This window comes from Leucoraja erinacea, chromosome 12 (assembly GCF_028641065.1).
Source record: "Leucoraja erinacea ecotype New England chromosome 12, Leri_hhj_1, whole genome shotgun sequence".
NCBI lineage: Eukaryota > Metazoa > Chordata > Chondrichthyes > Rajiformes > Rajidae > Leucoraja > Leucoraja erinaceus.
The window spans coordinates 44,601,525-44,620,167 of NC_073388.1; the positions used below are offsets into that span (position 1 = coordinate 44,601,525).

Here is an 18,643-nt window from a genome sequence, read left to right on the forward strand (position 1 = left end):
TGAAGCAGTAGTTCTGCCAACTACTGTACCACCTAACATCCTGAACTTTTCTTAAATAAAAATAGTTGAGCTGGTTGCCACTATAATTTGCTGTGTGGTAACCTCCATGGATAAATTGCTGTACTCAATCCAAACAGAATTTAGATTACAAAATAATTAATCAGATATCATGAATAGTTTAGTTCTTTAACTTCTTAAATTATAGTGAATGTAAGAAAACAGCTAGAAAAGTAATTTTGACAAATCAGCTTTATGAATTTTGACCAATTATACAGTACTATAGTATACCATTTAATTTCCAACATTAAGGGCAGTACAATTGTTTGATAATTTTCACATTACAATCAGATTTTGTAACATAACTTACATATTCATTTTTCCATGTTTCTTTCAGAGCAAGTTTAATCATTCTGCAAACAAGGTTCGGGAAGGGAGCAAAAAGGACATGTTAAAGCAAATTATGAGGTTTTACTTTTTATTTCTATGTTGTTGTATTTATTGTAAAAAAACACTTGTCGGTAAAATCAGCGGTGCAGAATATTTTTACTAAATTTTCCTGTTGTAAAATAGCGCTCCATTTTGACTGGTTACACAGTGATTTTTTTTTAAACAATCGCTGTGTGGTGGTGAAAGCAAGATTACTTGTTCTTTGTGGAAACACATTATTTACTAAATGCAACAGCTCAGAACTTCAATGTATCAGCATAATTCTTTATTCCGTATTTTTCTGAAGTACTCTGACAATATCACAAGGAGCAATTTTTTCAACTATAGCACTTTCTGTGCACAAGTCTGTTTGAAAGCATTGTATATAACAACTATTTACACCCGTGTGGCTGTAAGGCAAGGTAATGGTGCCTCAAAAATCAATTGTCCATTTAAAAAAAAGTTCAGTCCCTTACTGAGGAAAATTGGAGAAAATCATTGCAGACACAGAGGCTTTCTATAACATGTTTTAAAATGCTTCATGCAACTATTTTTGGTGCTCAAGACAAATTAGCAACTTCAGATTTTGGTTCTTTGAAAAATTGGGAAACATGATCAAAAACTTGGACCACATGACGCAACCCTGGTGCAGCCTTACTGCAAGATTGTACTGCCACTTGAGCAGCCAGGATAATCACGATAAATCATCTTCAATATGTTTTCTGCAGTCGACAGCTGATGGCTTTCCTCAGGGAGAAATTCACCCTCAAATACAAATTCTTCTTAAGCCTTTAACATTCTACCAGGCATCTTCCAAGATTAGTTTTTAAAAAGATGAGCCCGAGCAAACGCCTGGATCTTTACAAATCCAAAACAATTTAATGTATAAATAAGATTCTGGAACATTGAGCAGCGTTTCATAATACTGTCACAAACCTTATTAGCAATATGTCGAGGATGTAGCTTCTGTTGCATTACTGATAGCAATATTACTTTGTTTGAATCCACAATTGAGAAAATAACTTGTATCACCAAAATAAGTGGAGATACTAGTAGACAGTTGTACATAACATTAATTGTGGAAACAGACATTTTGTGTAGAGTACAGTTTGTATTCTGAAATTTGGATCATCAAACTAATGAGAATTTTAAACAGATGTTAAAGTGGCATTTAAATTGCACACTAATGTGTTCATTATTGGTATGCTAAAGAAATTATGAGCTACTTTTCCAGTTGCGTGTTATTTTGCCTGAAAATGTAAATGGTGTACATTTAAAGTGCATATCTTGAATTCTCAGCTGCTGAAGTAAGCACATGAAACAGAAACAATTTGACTGACACTGCCTTTGAAAGTTGAGTTGAGTTTCCATTTTTCTTCACTTTGCACCAATGCTTCCAATCCAAACAAAAATCCAGTGGGTCTGTGGTACGTTGCTCAATCATTCTTCTGCCTTTTTACTTTTGACTCCGTCTCCCAGAATTAGCTTAAGCAACCTGATGCTTAATCCAAATGAAGCTGCATTTAATCCTGTTTGCCACTGCGCCATTGCTTTGAGCCTTCGTTCCATGCTACATATACAAACAAGGCCAGCACAACATGAACTGCCACTACAGCAACTATAGCAGCATAGAAGTAGCTGTCTCTGTTTGACAATCCCAGTGTACCTGAGAAGGAAAAATGTACAATTAAAGACCATGGCGTGTTTTGTCTTTAATCCAAAGTTAGGGCTTCAGTTAACTTGTACTATGAAGAGTAGGGATAAGAAACAAAATTAAGACAGCATCATTGTCAATGTTCAATATTTCTTCACAAATCTGCCGCAACTTTGGGATTTCTGCAATTGGGTAGATAACCGTAGATATCCAAAGATTTCTATTAGTGTTTCCCAAGATACAGTGGCTGCACCATTTATCTCATTGCTGTGCAAATCCTTGTGGTTTCAGTTTCTGAGCAAACCAAGAAGAGACAACCGTGTGAGATAAAATATATTGTGACATTTAATAAAGATCTCTCCAAACTGTTTATTAAATCGTGTGGTTTTACATTGAAAGAGCCCACAATCTGGGCTGCCCCAACAGATTGCAAATTACCTATACTTGTATGCACAAAACAATCTGAACACAATGTCCAATTCCAACCAGAGGGACCCGACCTGAAAAATTCCTGTATATTCCCTCTACAAATGCTGCCTGACCCGCTGAGTTCCTCCAGCATTTTGCGATTTGCTCAAGATTACAGCATTTCCTTTCAGTTCCAGTTATAATATTTTGGATTGCAATCGAAACAACTGTTAAGACGAATAACGTGTGGATGTCGATGAAACAATGTTTTCATAAAGATTTAGATCACACCCGAGTTCTGGTAAAATACTGAAGATTCAGGAAATCGGAAATAAAAATAAGAAACTGCTGGAAAAACTCAGCAAATCAGGCAGCATTTGTGTGGGGGAGAAAATAAAGGAATTAGTTTTTGACCATTTATCAGAACCGATGGAAGGTCATAAGTTTAAAACATTAAATATTTAATGGCTATATTTAAGAGGGAGTTGGATGTGGCCCTTGTGGCTAAGCGGATCAGGGGGTATGGAGAGAAGGCAGGTACGGGATACGGAGTTGGATGATCAGCCATGATCATATTGAATGGCGGTGCAGGCTCGAAGGGCCGAATGGCCTACTCCTGCACCTAATTTCTATGTTTCTATTAACAATCAATTTTGCCTCCGATGCAACCTGACCTGCTGAATAGTGTCACCATTTTCTGCTTTTATTCTGTGTTCTCAACTATTCCAGTGCTTCTCCTGATCCTATAGATTCTCAACACCAGTGAACATAAAGGTTCTGTTCTGTGGCAATCCCAGGATAATACCTGCATTTAAATTCACCACAGAAAGCATCCTCCTGCGATGCACCACAGCTTGGAGTGGTAACTGTTCTGCCCAAGATAGCTAGAAATTGCAAAGAAGTACAAACAATCCAGTACATCACACCAAGATCCCTCCCGCTCACTGATTCCATCCACACTTCACAATGTCTCGGGAAGGCACTCATGTTCGGTGCAGACGTTCGATATGCTTGGACAGCACACAAAAAAAAAACAGGTTTTTCACTGTATCTCGGTACAGGTGACAATAATAAACCAATACCAGGGAGAGGTTTCCAAAGTACTCTTTTCATGCTTCGATTAATCTGGTCATTTCTGATTTGTCAGCGAATATTAATTTTATTAGCCACACTTTGCCAATTGTGGATGCACATCATTTAAGATTTCCATGTATGGCAAGCCAACAGGATTGTGTACTACAAAGTGAAACCCCATTAATAAATTCAGCTGCGAGTTGCCAAAACTGCCACCAACAGTATCTAACTCACAACAAAAGAGCATTCCCTTCTGTTTAGGATACAAACAGCCCAAGACATGGGACAAAGCAAAAAAAAATAGCCAGTAGCTCATAAGTGATAGGAGTAGAATCAGGCCATTGGGCCCATCAAGTCTTCTCTGCCATTCAATCATGGCCAATCTATCTCTCCCACCTAACCTCATGCTCCTGCCTTCTTCCCATAACCTGACACCCATACTAATCAAAGATCTATCTATCTCTGGCTTAATTATATCCACTGACTTTGCCTCCACAACCTTCTGTGTCAAAGAATTCCACTTGTTACTACATAGCTACAAGCTTGTTAATTTGATTCTATCCTTCAAAAGTACCGATTCGCTTCAACGGAAAGTGGACTCAAAGCTTTTACAAAGTGTTGCAGATAATTCCATTAAAATTACATTTCAGCCAAATTTCAAAGCTATGTACTTTCTTTCAAAAAATGACATTTTATCCATCGTAATCCGAAAGATTACTTTGTTTTACTTTGAGAAAGTATGCCCTTAAAAATTAATTAACATAACAAAATCGAGACACAAGGACAGGTATTTTATATTGTTTTTAGCACTGTGACGCACTCAGACGCACCTCATAAGACTATCTTCATTTGGTACTAAGCCAAAGGAGCCATCAAGGGTCATCTCAAAGAACTTGGGAAAAGAGGAAGGTTTTATGGAACAACTTTACAGGAGGATGTGCAGGATGAGGAAGAGCATAAGTGCTTGGTTTGATAACATTTTATTTTAAATCCCCCAGTTCTTATTTTCACACAACTTATCTGTATCAGTGTAAAGAAATAGATTGCACCAAACATTGCATTTTTAAAAAGTTCAAATAATACATTGAAGCACATTTTTAAGCACTATAATATGGGAATTGTATGCAACTTCAGGAGGAAAGGGACACCACTTTTAAAGCACGGAAGGTAGCAGCTTGGAGTGGAACTGTGTTGTGCACACTTCACCTTTGCCTGAGGAATGTAATTAAGGCGCGGGACACCGCGAGGGTGTCTCCCTTTCAGGGACTGTAAAAATGCATTTCGTTGTCTCTGTACTGTACACTGACAATGACAATAAATTGAATCATTTCATTTTTTTTTTTTTTTTAACTCTTTGTACCCAAAGTTGTAAACTTCTAACTGCAGAAATGATCTTTATCTACCCCACAGATGCTACTTAATACCCCAAAAACCTCAATTGAATGGCTCGTCATCTTCCAAACTTTACAATAATAACGTGTCACCAATCCTTGTAATTTAAGGCTGGTAATTTAACACGCATTTTAACAGCATCTCTTTCCACAACATCTTTAAGCACCTCTTTAATAAAATATAATTTTCAGAGATGATAGCCAGAACTACTCTTTGTATCAGTGTAATCCAAACAAGGTTTTGTATAAAAAGAACTAACTACTATCTCATTGAACTCTAGTACTCAAAATATAAAGCTAACGTTTAGCTGGTCTTTTAATAATTTTCCATCCTGTCCATAAATACCTCTATGATCTACAGAGAGATGCACACTTTTGTACTGCCATGGCATCTGGTATTTTGCCATTGGGAAACTACACTCTAACCTTACTCAGTACAACATGAATGGCCTCATAATTGTATTTGTAGAAATCTATTTGCTGTGGTTTTACCATTTGTTTACTCAAACTTTTTGTAATTTAATGTTCCCAACTAGACTGCAAACAATTTGGACGGGTACATGGATAGGAAAGGCTTAGAGAGATATGGGCCAAACAGGTTCAAATGGGACTCGTACAGTTGAGGCAGCGTGGTTGGCACGGGCAAGCTGGGCCAATGGGCCTGTTTCCATGCTGTATGACTCTATGGCCCTAATAGCATTTATCTCTTCATCTGCATACATGGATACATGGGCTTCTACCCCATTATCTGTTTGTGTAGAAATCTGGTGAAAGGTTGGTGTGCAAACACAGATTCTTCTGTGGCATAAATATGAATTGCACCTGACTGTTTGTGGAATCCCATCAACCACTCTACAGCAGCATACAACCACCAGTCACATCTTCCCCTCCCCATCTGCTTCTGCTTTCTGTAGGGACCCACTTTTGTAATCCCTTGGTTTATTCAACCCTCTCCACACATCTATTCCCCTCACCACGCACTCTCTCCTGCAACCATTGGGTATAACACCTATCCCGACACTCCATCCCTCCCTCATCCAGGGGTCTAAACAGCCTTTTCACATCAGACAGGGATCCACCTGCACCTCCTCCAACGTTGTATATTGAATTAGGTGTCTTCAACGTTGTTTCCTCTACACAGGTGAGACCAGACACAGACTAGACAACTACTTTGCCGAGCATATGTCAGCTGTGGCAATTTGGATCTCTGGATTGCCAGCCTGTTTAAATCCCATTCGCATTTCCATACCAGCCTTTGTCTTTGTCTTCTTCCACTGCCACGGTAAAACCAAACCCACACTAGAGGACCACCGACTCATATTCCATCTGGAGAGTCTAAAACCCAACAGCATGAATAATGAATTCTCAGGTAACCTGCATCTGCAACGTTTCTTTTTCTGTCCTCCTGGTGCTCTCTCACCTTTTTCCCTTCTGCCCCCCCCCCCTATTCTCCTCTATCTAGATCCTCTTCCCCCAGTACTCCTACCCTCCCCCTCTCTCTGTTGTCCCAATCCGCCACAACCCCTCCTCGTAGAGACGACGGCTTGCCGGCCAAGCCAGTCGCGGAAGACGGAGGGGATCGGGAGCCGCTTCGATAGAATGAACACGCGGGAATCCGGATTTTGAACTCAATATAATGGCGTCACATATGGCGCTGCCGGCATTATTATTACATGCAAAATGAATTTTATTGTGTAATATTTCATTGCATTTGTGACAATAAATACCAATTGAACCATTGAGTTCCTCTCATTACCTTTGGTTGCTATCAGATTCCAGAATCTGCAGCCTTTCGTCTCTCCTCATCACTTTGTAGCCTCTGTTGCCATCTGGATTGTTTCCGCCCCACAACAGTTCACCAAAAGCAATTTAGGATCCATCTTTGACAGAAACTTTTGTTTGACGTGATACCAATTTAAAATGAATTCGCCAAAGAGCTTACCTTCAAAGACAAAAGATTTTGTTCCAAAATACAACCCAATTGGTAAAGCGATCATTAGGAATGTGAAAAACAGGAGTGTCTTCAGAACCGACAACAGCGAGCTGTCATTTCTGAAAAAGGTAAATAAAACATGTAACCAGATCCACACAGAGATGACAACAAACATGTTTATATACAACATGCTTCCTTTTGGCAATGTCACAACTTGTTTTAAAGATACTGCACAAGGACAACCCACAACATGACCCTATAAATAATATTGTGATCAAACCCAATTTAATTTCAGCAAATTGAAATCTCTGGTTGTTTCTTCTTCTTTAGTATGGTGTGCACAGCCTATAGTTGTAGGACAACTTGTTCTATTTGATCTTATTTGATTGTGCACACCAAGTTGATTGCATTCATCGGAACAGGGCCGACCACGTGAAGGTTGCAATCTCCCACCCCTCTGGTTGTTTGTGAGCAAGCTAATCTTTCATAATACAAAGGAAAAAAGGAATGCGATTTGTGGAAATAGAGGTGACAAAAGAGCATTGAACAATCGGCGGACTCGAAGGGACGAAGGGCCCGTTTATGCGCTGTATCAAAACTAAACTAAATAAATATGGAAAGTTAATTGTCTTTATAATATCATTCTAAATTAAAATCATGCCTTGGGTTGTGGGAATCCTGGAATAACAAGAGTTTAAGGAGGCAGACAGTCGGAATTTATTACCAAAGGGTAGATTGTCCACTTACAGTGCCCTCCATAATTTTGGGACAAAGACCCATAATTTAATTATTTGCCTCTGTAGTCCACATTATTTGCCTCTGTACTCTACGACTACCTTCGACTACTTTTGATTACCTTCAACTACCCTCGATTACCTACGAATAACATGCCGACCTACTACGACCTATTTTGACTAAACCTATGAGTAAAGAAAATATCGATTTTTTCCATGGTGACCTTTTTTTACGCGCAGGCATTTTTCAGCATGTTGAAATATAAGCCGCGACCTAGCTGAGGCCTCGAGTACGCGGGGCCTACTCTCACGCATGAAGGAAGGCTAGAAAAACCTCCTAGGACCACGTGTCGACCATGCTGCGAGTACGAGTCGAGGGCAAACTTTTCTAAACTCGCCAATTAGGTTGCCGCAGTGGGACAGCCCCTTAAGAATGTAAGAATGTAAATACAGCTATATGATGACCCGAAATTGCATTGATTTTGGTTGATTATTATCATGTGTTCCAAGACTTTGACACCAAAATTGACGGGGTGGTGGACTGTGAGGAAGGCTGTCAAGATATACAGTGGGATGTAGGTCAGCTACAGAAATAGGCAGAGAACTGGCAGATGTAGTTTAATCTGCTCAAATACAAGGGAATGGAGGAAAATGAATTACATGCAAGTGGATGAGAGATGGTCTCAGCAGGGTCAATGTGGACTGAAAGTTTGTGCTGTACTGTTGTTCTATGTTTACATACTTTAGGCACAGGAGCCTGCAAACAGTGAACACCAACCATCCTTTTTCTCCAGAAATGCTGTCTGACCCGCTGAGTTACTCTAGCACTTTGTGTCTATCTTCCCAACTGCCATCAAGCTCTTGAACAGCACACAATACCAACCTCAGCAACAATGAACTGCTATGGACTGTGTCTTTGGATGGCGACCTATTATTATGGTTATAAATTAATTGATTAAAAAAAAGCACTTTATCTGTGTGTGTTGCATTTACGGGCTAGTTAAATGCAGTGGCCTGGGGGTCGGGTGAATTTAATTGCGTCTCTTGTATGGCACTGGCTCCAACGTTAAACAGTGCAATTTACCCGCGCCTGACTATCCAGGGAGCTGGAGAGGGGTAACAGGGGGTATCAATATGTCCGGGTTTGCAGAGGGGTGTATCGAGGTACACTGAAAAGCTTTTTTTGTTGTGTGTTATCCAGTCAGCCCACGCAGACTCACGATACACATCGTACAAACTGACTTATTTAACTCAGAGAGTAGCAGCAAAAACATGGTTACGTTTATTCAGGAGGCATCTTCTCTTTTATGTGGGTGGTTCCCTTTTTGATGACAATCCAATCAAAAGGACGCCCTTAATGCTAAAGAAGGCCTGAAAAAATGTCGCTATTCGTGTTCTTATTTTAATAGCGGAAAAAGGTTGTGCAACTGTACCATTAAAAACAAATAATTATCACAGAATGAAAATGTTAACAGAAATGCAATTAAGTTTTGTTAAAAAAAATTATGGCTTTGAAATTAATACCACATCTTGGCTGTCTAACGCAATTCCCCATCAGAGAAAAAGAAATAAGAAAACAAATTAATCTTATATAGGAAGCCTCTAAGTAGAACAGAAGGATTTAGCTCTGGTAGAACAGTAAATTAATAAAGTTATTAAAACATTCTGGGTTAAGGATGGTTGAGAAAATCAAGTGGTGGGATTTGCCATAGAATTGTTATGGTTAGGAGGAGCATAGTTGGCTTGCTGAGTCTGTACTGACTGCTAGTGGAGCAATCCTGTTAAGTCCTGTTCTCTCAATATTTTCTTGTTGCCTGCATGATGCTGCAATTTGCTTGTCTTTCCTTTCCAAATACTTTTCTATCTAAATACTTCAATTTCACTAACAAGTCACATTGAAAAGTGATATTTGCCTTTTCAAGAATTATTCAATGGAGTTCCTACTAATTTGATTTATTTGGGTGATTTACGTGTTTAAAAAATAAAGTTGGTCAAAACTACATCGATTGATTCAATGAAATCCATATGTTTCCACATTTTCCGTACATGTTCAAGAATCTTCACAATTTGTTCTTCAAATTCTCATTTCATCTGAAAACAAAGGGCTCCTTTCCAACTACATCAGCCTTAAAAAACATTCAAAGATTCCAGCGTTTGAGGAATGGTTTGCTTACTCATAGAGACAAAGCATAAGGGAGCACAGCCCTTTGGCCAACCGAGACCATAACAAAAATCAACCACCCATTTACATTCATTCCACATGAATCCTATCTGTTTTAAGTTCTTCCACATTTATCCACTCATCTCGACACTAGAGATAATTTACAGTGGTTAATTAATCTACCAACTGTTCTTAGAATGTGGGAGGAACAGGAGCATCCAAAGGACACTCATACAGTCACAGGAAGATGGTGCAAACTTCTGGAGTAACTCAGCGGGTCAGATCTGAGCAGGAAACGGATAGGTGATATTTCAGGTCAGAACCCTTTTTCAGACAATAGAGCTTGAAGAAGCCCCCCGATGCAAAACGTCCCTCCACAGATGTGACCTGACCCGCTGAGTTTGGGTTGGTTTAGTTTAGAGATAGCGTATGGAAACAGGCCCTTAACCCACCGAGTCAGCACCGACCAACGATCACCTGCGAACTAGTTCGATCCCAAACACTAGGGACAATTTTACAGCGGCCAATTAACCTATAAATCTGCATGTCTTTTGGAACGCAAGAGGAAACCGGTGCATCCGGAGAAAATCCACGCTGTCACTGGGAGAACGGGCAAATTCCATACAAGGTCAAGATCAAATCAGAGTCTCTGGCACTGGGAGGCAGCAACTCAACACCAATTGCTGCGTCACTCCCTGGTATTTTTGAAGAACATGGATATGCATGGATAGGTGACGTTTCTGGTCGGGACTCTTCTAGCTGGGTGTTATTCCAACACTGTGTATTATTCAAGATTCCAGTATCTGCAGTTCCTTCTATTGATTGGATTGAATTGTTAGATACAGCATTGAAACGGGTCCTTCAGCCCACTGATTATTAATCACCCATTCACACTACTATTATGATATCCTACTTTTTCATCCTATACACTCCCTAAATACTGCTGGACAATTAATCGAGGCAAATTAACTTACCAACCGACCAACAATCCCCGTTACATTAGCAGTACCCAACAGACAAGGGACAATTTACAATTTTTACCGAAGCCGATTAACCCACAAACTGTGCATATTTGGAGTGTGGGAGAAAACCAAAGCATCGGAGGAAACCCACGCAGGCACAACAAGAAGCAACAAACTCCACACGGACAGTACCCATAGTCAGGATCAGATCCAGGTCTCTGGCTCTGTGAGGCAGCAACTCTACTTTTTCTCTATACAGACAGGATGCGAGGTCAGGACTTAACTCAGGTCAAGTAGAAATCAAGTCAAAGATCTGAAGAAGAGTCCCGACCAGAAACGTCACCTATCCATGCCTATCCATGTTCTTCAAAAACACTGCTCGACCTGCAGAGTTACTCCAGCAATTTATGTCTTTCGAAGTCAAGTTCAGTTGTCACATCCACAAGTACGGTGAGATATAGCAACAATGAAAAGTGTGTAGAAATGAACTGCAGATGCTGGTTCATACCGAAGAGACACAAAATGCTGGAGTAACTCAGCGGGTCAGGGAGCATCGCTGGTGTAAAAGGATAGTTGACGTTTCTGGTCGGAAACTTCTCCATACTCATTTTCTGTATAGTAGCTGACCGCTGAGTTACTCCAGCATTTTATGTCCATGGTGACGCAGCGGTACAGTTGCTGCTTCACAGCGCCAGGAACCTTGGTTTGATCCTCACTATGGGTGCTGTTTGTACGGTATTTCTACGTTCCCCTCGTGACCACGTGGATATTCTCCGGGTGCTCCAGATTCCTCCCACACTCTAAAGACGTACAGGATTGTAGGTAATTGGCTCCGGTAAAATTGTAAATTGTCCCTAGCGTGTAGGATAGTGCTAGTGCACTGGGATTACTGGTGGATGCACATCTGGTGGAGTGAAGGTCCAGTTTCTGTGCTGTATCTCTAAACTAAACTAATCTTAGCTACAAACCAAACTAATGTTAGCTAGTACTGTTGCAGCATCACAGACACATGGACCCAGACAAATTGATAAAAGCATGGAAATTGTAGGTAAATCTCTGTCACCACTCTGCTGCCCCAGTTACAAAGGAGAGTCTAAGACCAAAGGTCTTAGAATGAAAGGACGTACCATTATAAAGGAGATGGAGGAATTTCTTTAGTCAGAGTGTGGTGAATCTGTGGAATTCACTGCCACAGATGGCTGTGGAGAGGGTTGCCAACTGTGGGGTTTCCCGTACAAGTCGGGAAATCCCATATATTGGGCTAGATTGGCTTGTCCCATATGGGACCGCCCTTGTCCCATATTTGACTGCTACTGCTCAGGTCGGAGTGCCGCGTTCGGCCCCGCCTCACCCGTCCCAACATAGTGCAGCCCATGGAGTGCAGCAGCAGCGTGTTGCCCGTGGTCCCGTCGGGTGGCAGCCCGGCCAACTGTCCGACCTTCGCTTACCCTCAACACCACCACCCCTCCTTCTCATGGCCGATCGTCGGTTCATGAGTTGGATGGGGCACCAGACTTTGCACGCGACGTCGCACGGGCCAAAACTCCTCAGCTAGCCCAGCGGCTGGGCTTTGTGTGCAGTCCAGCACCCCAGGCCAACTCATCATTCACCCAGCCACGGCCGAGTCGGTCAACAAATTGCCATCGGAAATTTGTCCCTTATTTTGACCTGGTCAGCTACCATGCAGAAAAAGAGTGAGAGAGTTGGCAACCCAAGCTGTGGATGCCAAATCAATGGGTATTTTTAAGGCAGAGATTAATTAATAAGGGTGTCAGGGGTTATGGGGAGAAGGCAGGAGAATAGGAATGAGAGTGAAAGATAGATTGAATGGTAGATACACTTGATGGACTGAATGTCCTAATTCTGCTCCTATAACCCATATAGTAGAGCCACCCCGTTTGTCAGCAGCGACCCAGTCAGGCAGAGGGGTGACAGGAGGGGCTGTCGTCACATGACTTGGGGGCGGGACCATCTGGACCACGCCCACCACTCCGCGTCACTGAGCCTCTGGCCGGTGATTGACAGCCCGCCGATCCGCAGCAGGGGCCGAGGCCCTGCCGCCGCCGCGTTGATGGCTCCGGCCCAACACGTCCAACCCCTCCACTACCGCCGCGCTCGTCACCGCCCGCACCGCACCGCGCCGTCGCCGCACTCACCCCCTGAAGTCGGCGGCGGCGCCGGCGCCCGGGGCCGCGTTGAGCACAGTCCGGTCCGCACGGTCCATCTCTCCCCGTGACGTAATCGCTGCTCGCGTCACTTCCGGCTCGCTGCGGCCGTGCCCCTCCCCCTGACGCGTCACTTCCTCCTCCAATGGCTCTGGGTGAGGGAGGAGTCAAAGACACAATAGACAACAGGTGCAGGAGTAGCACCTGTCCATTCATAGATACATAGACAATAGGTGTAGCACCTGTCCATTCATAGATACATAGACAACAGGTGCAGGAGTAGTACCTGTCCATTCATAGATACATAGACAATAGGTGCAGGAGTAGCACCTGTCCATTCATAGATACATAGACAATAGATGTAGTACCTGTCCATTCATAGATACATAGACAATAGGTGCAGGAGTAGGCCTTTTGGCCCTTCGAGCCTGCACCGCCATTCAATATGATCATGGCTGTATCCTGTACCTGCCTTCTCTCCATACCCCCTGATCCCTTTAGCCACAAGGGCCACATCTAACTCCCTCTTAAATATAGCCAATGAACTTCCACAGATTCACCACTCTCTGTGTGAAAAATGTTTTTCTCATCTCGGTCCTAAAAGACTTCCCCATTATCCTTAAGCTGTGACCCCTTGTCCTGGACTTCCCCAACACCTGGAACAATCTTCCTGTATCTAGCCTGTCCAACCCCTTAAGAATTTTGTAAGTTTTGTAAGTTTCTATAAGATCCCCCCTCAATCTTCTAAATTCTAGCGAGTACAAGCCGAGTCTATCCAGTCTTTCTTCATATGAAAGTCCGGACAACCCAGGAATCAGTCTGGTGAACCTTCTCTGTACTCCCTCTATGGCAAGAATGTATTTCCTCAGATTAGGAGACCAAAACTGTACGGAATACTCCAGGTGTGGTCTCACCAAGATCCTGTACAACTGCAGTAGAAGCTCCCTGCTCCTATACTCAAATCATTTTGCTATCATGGCTGATCATCCACAATCAGTACCCCGTTCCTGTTTTCTCCCCTGATACCTTGATTTTGTTAGCCCTAAGAGCTAAATCTAATTCTCTCTTGAAAACACCCAGAGAGTTGGTCTCCACTGCCTTCTGCAGTAGAGAATTCCACAGATTCACAACCCTCTGGGTGAAAAAGTTTTTCCTCATCTCAGTCCTAAATGGCCAACCCCTTATTCTTAAACTGTGAGCCCTGGTTCTGGACTCCCCCAACATCAGGATCATTTTTCATGCATCTAGCCTGTCCAATCCTTTAAGAATTGTATATATTTCTGTAAGAGAACTTCTCATTCTTCTAAATTCCAGTGAATACAAGCCCAGTTGACCCATTCTTTCATCATACATCAGTCCTGCCATTCCGGGAATTAACCTGGTGAACCTAAGTTGCACCCCCTAAAGAAATATGCTAGTGTCCATCTTCAACGGGAAAGAGTTCCACAATCATTCCAGTTCTGAATTAATTGGCAATTCTCATGTATCATAAGCAGTGAATGCCTGATTAATTAACCATTTGGAGCATGAAAGCTAATCATTATTTTGCCCTCCTACCACATCCACACTATGCTTTCCATTTGATTAACAATCATAATTTGGTGCAGAAACACAAATGTCACTTACCATACAGTTGAAGCATTCTATCTATCCCAGAAGTTTAGTTTAGTGTTGAGATACAGTATGGAAATGGCCCATTTGGCCCATCGACTCCACACTGACCATTGATCACCTTTTCACACCTGTTCAGTGTTATTATTTTTTTAATGCACACCCTACACATGCATGTTTAGTTCAATTTAGAGATACAGCATGGAAACAGGCCCTTTCGCCTACGGAGTCGACGCGTTTACAACAGTTCAGTTGACCACCTGGTGTGCAACGGTAACAGTTCACTGCTTACGATCACAAGAGTTCTGTGGTATTCAACCTTCTCATCCACTCCCTACACTGCAGGGGCGATTTACAGAGGCCAGTCAACCTACAAACCCACACATCTTTGGGATGTGAGCGGAAACCGGATCACACAGAGAAAACCCAGGTGGTCACCAGGAAAATGTACAAACTCCACACAGACAGCATCCGAGGTTAGAATCGTACTCGGGTCTCTGGCGCAGTGAGGCAACAGGTCTACTCGCTGCGCCACCGTGCCACCCTTTGTTGATGTGATTATGCATTCTGCACATTTGTAAACTCTCCTGCATGAGTTTCTAAAGTTTGTTTGTTTTTAGTTGTCAACATTTATAATTGAAATGTAAGTAAAAAAAAAAAGAATTTTCAATGGCAACACCTGACAATGCAGCTTCCTGGAGCAATGGCTGGTCTCTCCTAGCACAGACCTTTCTCCTGCTACCCCTTCACTCTGTTTTCATCCGCTCTCACCCTTGAGCGTGACAACAAAGAATCACAGTACCATCTAACAGTCGATAGCGCAGTCAAATGGTGCGCAGACAACAACCTCCAGCTTAATACTTCAAAAACCTTAGAAATCATCATAGATTTCAGACGCAATCAAAACCACAAACCCCCGGTCCATGTCAACTCTCACCCCATAACCTCCACGAACTCATTTAAGTTTCTAGGCACCTATATCTCCAATAACCTAAAATGGCACATAAATGCAGACCACGTCATCAAGAAAGGTCAACAACGCCTATATTTCCTCAGACAGCTCAAAAAGTTCAGAGTCCATAAACACCTCCTGGTCCGTTTCTATCAATCAATCATTGAAAGCATCATCACCTCCTCAATCACAGTCTGGTACGGTAACACCGATAGTCACTCACTACATAGAATACAGCGCATTGTTTCCAAGGCCTCCAGGATCATCAACTCCCCCCTCCCCTCAATCCATTCCATTTATCTTCAACGTACCTCAAAATGGGCAAAAAAGATCATCTCGGACCACTCCCATCCAGCAAATCACCTTTTTCAGTCTCTCCCTTCAGGGAGGCGCCTCAGGTCACTTGCTACTAAAACCACCCGCTTTAAAAACAGTTTCTTCCCCTCAGCAATAAGAACTCTTAATTCCGTCCAATAATCAGACAATAATATGATTTCTGATGTATACAGTGTCTTGTCTATGGTCTTTGTTTGTTCTTTTGCATTATGTAATGTTGGTGAGATGTGTGATTTGTGATGTGGTATGGATGCACTTTATTACGGTGATCTGTGTTATTAGTGGTATGTAACTAAAGCAGTGTACCATCATGTACCGAACCCAAATACCGCCAACCCTGGTTGCGTGGCAAATAAAGTTTCTATTCTATTCTATTCTATTTGACATGCGAGTCGTCTTCCAGTTCAGTACAGGGATGAGAGAAGGCCAATTCAATCTAGGATGGTCCCTGCTCTTTGGCTCACCCTTAAATGGGCATACAAGAATGATCATGATCTCAGAACAACATAATAACACGTGCAAAGAGGTAATTTGACCCATTTCCATTCAGGTCACAAAAGGGCCACCCAGAGTAATCTTTAGACTTAAAACTTTAGACACACAGTGTGGAAAAGATAGAAACATAGAAAACGGGTGCAGGAGTAGGCCATTCAGCACTTCGAGCTAACACCGCCATTCATTATGATCATAGCTGATCGTCCAAAATCAGTACCCCGTTCCGGCTTTTCCCCCCACATCCCTTGATTTTTTATTTTTATTTTTAGTCCTGTCTGTGGGAACTTTTAATTGGAAGTCTTCTTTTCTGTGGTGGGGTGGGGGGGGGGGGGGAAGGGGGAAACTGTTTTTATCCCAGTCCTACCTGGTCGGAGATGCGGTTTTCTTCCGAACCGCTTCTTCGTCCTCTCTGTGCAGCCTACCATCAAGCTGGAGCAGCGCTGGAGCGACGATTTCCTGCCGGGATTACAGCTTCGCCGGCGGTGCAGATGCTGGGACACCAACACCAGCACGGAGCGGGCGATGGCTTACCGGGTCGCCTTGCGGTAAGCTCCGGGGCACTGGGAACGCCGACTGCAACATCGCTGAGCTACGGCTGCAGAGCGTCCAGCCGCGGGCGGGCGGCCCAGGATTTCAACACCGCGGGGCCTGGTGTCCGAGTTCGCCAGTGTCAGAGGTCCGGCCAGCGCGGCCTGAGAACTTTGGACATTGCAGTCTTCAGGGAGGAAGCGGCCGCTTCCGTCCAGGCCGCTGAAGAATGTTCACCCGACGCCGATGATCCAGCTTCGTGGCAGAGAGCCGGAGAACATCGAGTTGGCTAAGGAGGCCACATATAGACCCCGACCTCGGGTGGACTATGAGGGGGAGAACTGGATATTTTTAGTGCCTTCCCTCACAGTGAATTCTGCTGTGGGGGGACGTTTCATGTTGATTTCTATAGTGTACTGTTCTGTGTCTTTTTTTTCTTTTTTCTCTTTTTTGTTTTTGTATGGATATATTGACATTTGGTCTGTTCTATTAATTTAATCAAACTCTGTAAAGCACTTTGGTTCAAATACTGGTTTTGTTGAAAAGTGCTATATAAATAAAGATTATTATTATTATTATTATTATTGATTTGAATAGCTTGATAATTCTAATTCTTGATAGCTAAATCTCACTCTCTCTTGAAAACATCCAGTGAATTGGCCTCAACTGTCTTTCCTGGCAGAGAATTCCACAGATTTACAAATCTCTGGGTGAAAAAGTCTTTACTCATCTCAATCCTAAATGGCCTACCCCTTATTCTCAAGCTGTGACCTCAGGTTCTGGACTCCCCCAACATCGGGAACATTTTTCCTGCATCTAGCCTGCCCAGTCCTCTATGAATGTTATATGTTTCTATAAGATACCCTCTCATCCTTCTATATTCCTGTGAATACAAGCCCAATCGACCCATTCTTTCATCATACATCAGTCTCACCATTCCGGGAATTAACCTGGTGAACCTGCTCTGCAACCCCTCAATAGCAATAATGTCCTTCCTCAAATTAGGAGACCAAAATTGCACACAATACTCCAGATGCGGCCTGGACAACTGCAGTAGGACCGCCTTGCTCCTAAACTCAAATCCTCTCGCAATGAAGGCCATTGGCTTTCTTCACTGCCTGCTTTACCTGCATGCTCATTTCAGGGACTGATGTACATGGACACCCAGGTCTCGTTGCACCTCCCCTTTTCCTAATGCCACCATTCAGATAATAATCTGCCATCTTGTTCTTGCCACCAAAGTGGATAACCTCAAATGTATCCACATTATACTGCATCTGCCGTGCATCTGCCCACTCACCCAACCTGTCAAATTCACCCTGCAGTCTCATAGCATCCCCCTTGCAGCTCACACTGCAACCCAGCTTTGTGTCACCCGCAAACTTAGTGATGTTACATTTAATTCCCTCGTCTAAATCATTAATATATATATTGTAAACAACTGGAGTCCCAGCACCAAGCTTTGCGGCACCCCACTAGTCACTGTCTGCCATTCTGAAAAGGACTTGTTAATTCCTACTCTTTGCTTCCTGGCCCTTCGGCCCACCGAGTCCATGCAGATCAGCGATCACCCATGCACTAACACTATCCTAGTAGAGACAATTTACAATTTACAGAAGCCAATTAACCTACAAACCTGTACATCTTTGCAGTGTGGGAGGTCAGGATTGAACCCGGGTCTCTGGTGCTGTAAGGCAGCATCTACCGCTGTGGCACTGTGCCCACCAAAACATGATCTTTAGCCATAGACTCTTACAGCATGGAAACAGGCCCCTCAGCCCAACTCATCCATGCGAACCAAAATATCCATTCT

General features: G+C 42.8%; 1 protein-coding gene across 1 annotated transcript; it reads right to left on the reverse strand.

Annotated features, from left to right (window-relative positions):
- Positions 1–231: 231 nt before the first annotated feature.
- On the reverse strand, positions 232–13,054 carry vma21 (vacuolar ATPase assembly factor VMA21). Its single transcript, XM_055644025.1, has 3 exons — positions 12,900–13,054; positions 6,896–7,005; positions 232–2,092 (listed from the first exon to the last, which is right to left on the reverse strand). Exons 1-3 carry the CDS (start codon positions 12,965–12,967, stop codon positions 1,950–1,952), a joined length of 321 nt encoding a protein of 106 aa, XP_055500000.1. The 5' UTR covers positions 12,968–13,054; the 3' UTR covers positions 232–1,949.
- Between the last annotated feature and the right edge of the window lie 5,589 nt (positions 13,055–18,643).

Coding starts and splice junctions, on each gene's coding strand:
- vma21 (XM_055644025.1), bottom strand. CDS start 12,967: ATGGACCGTGCGGACCGGACTGTGCTCAACGCGGCCCCGGGCGCCGGC. Junction 7,006..12,899: donor GCCGCCGCCGACTTCAGGGG/GTGAGTGCGGCG, acceptor TACCTTTTTCAG/AAATGACAGCTCGCTGTTGT. Junction 2,093..6,895: donor AAAATCTTTTGTCTTTGAAG/GTAAGCTCTTTG, acceptor TTTCCTTCTCAG/GTACACTGGGATTGTCAAAC.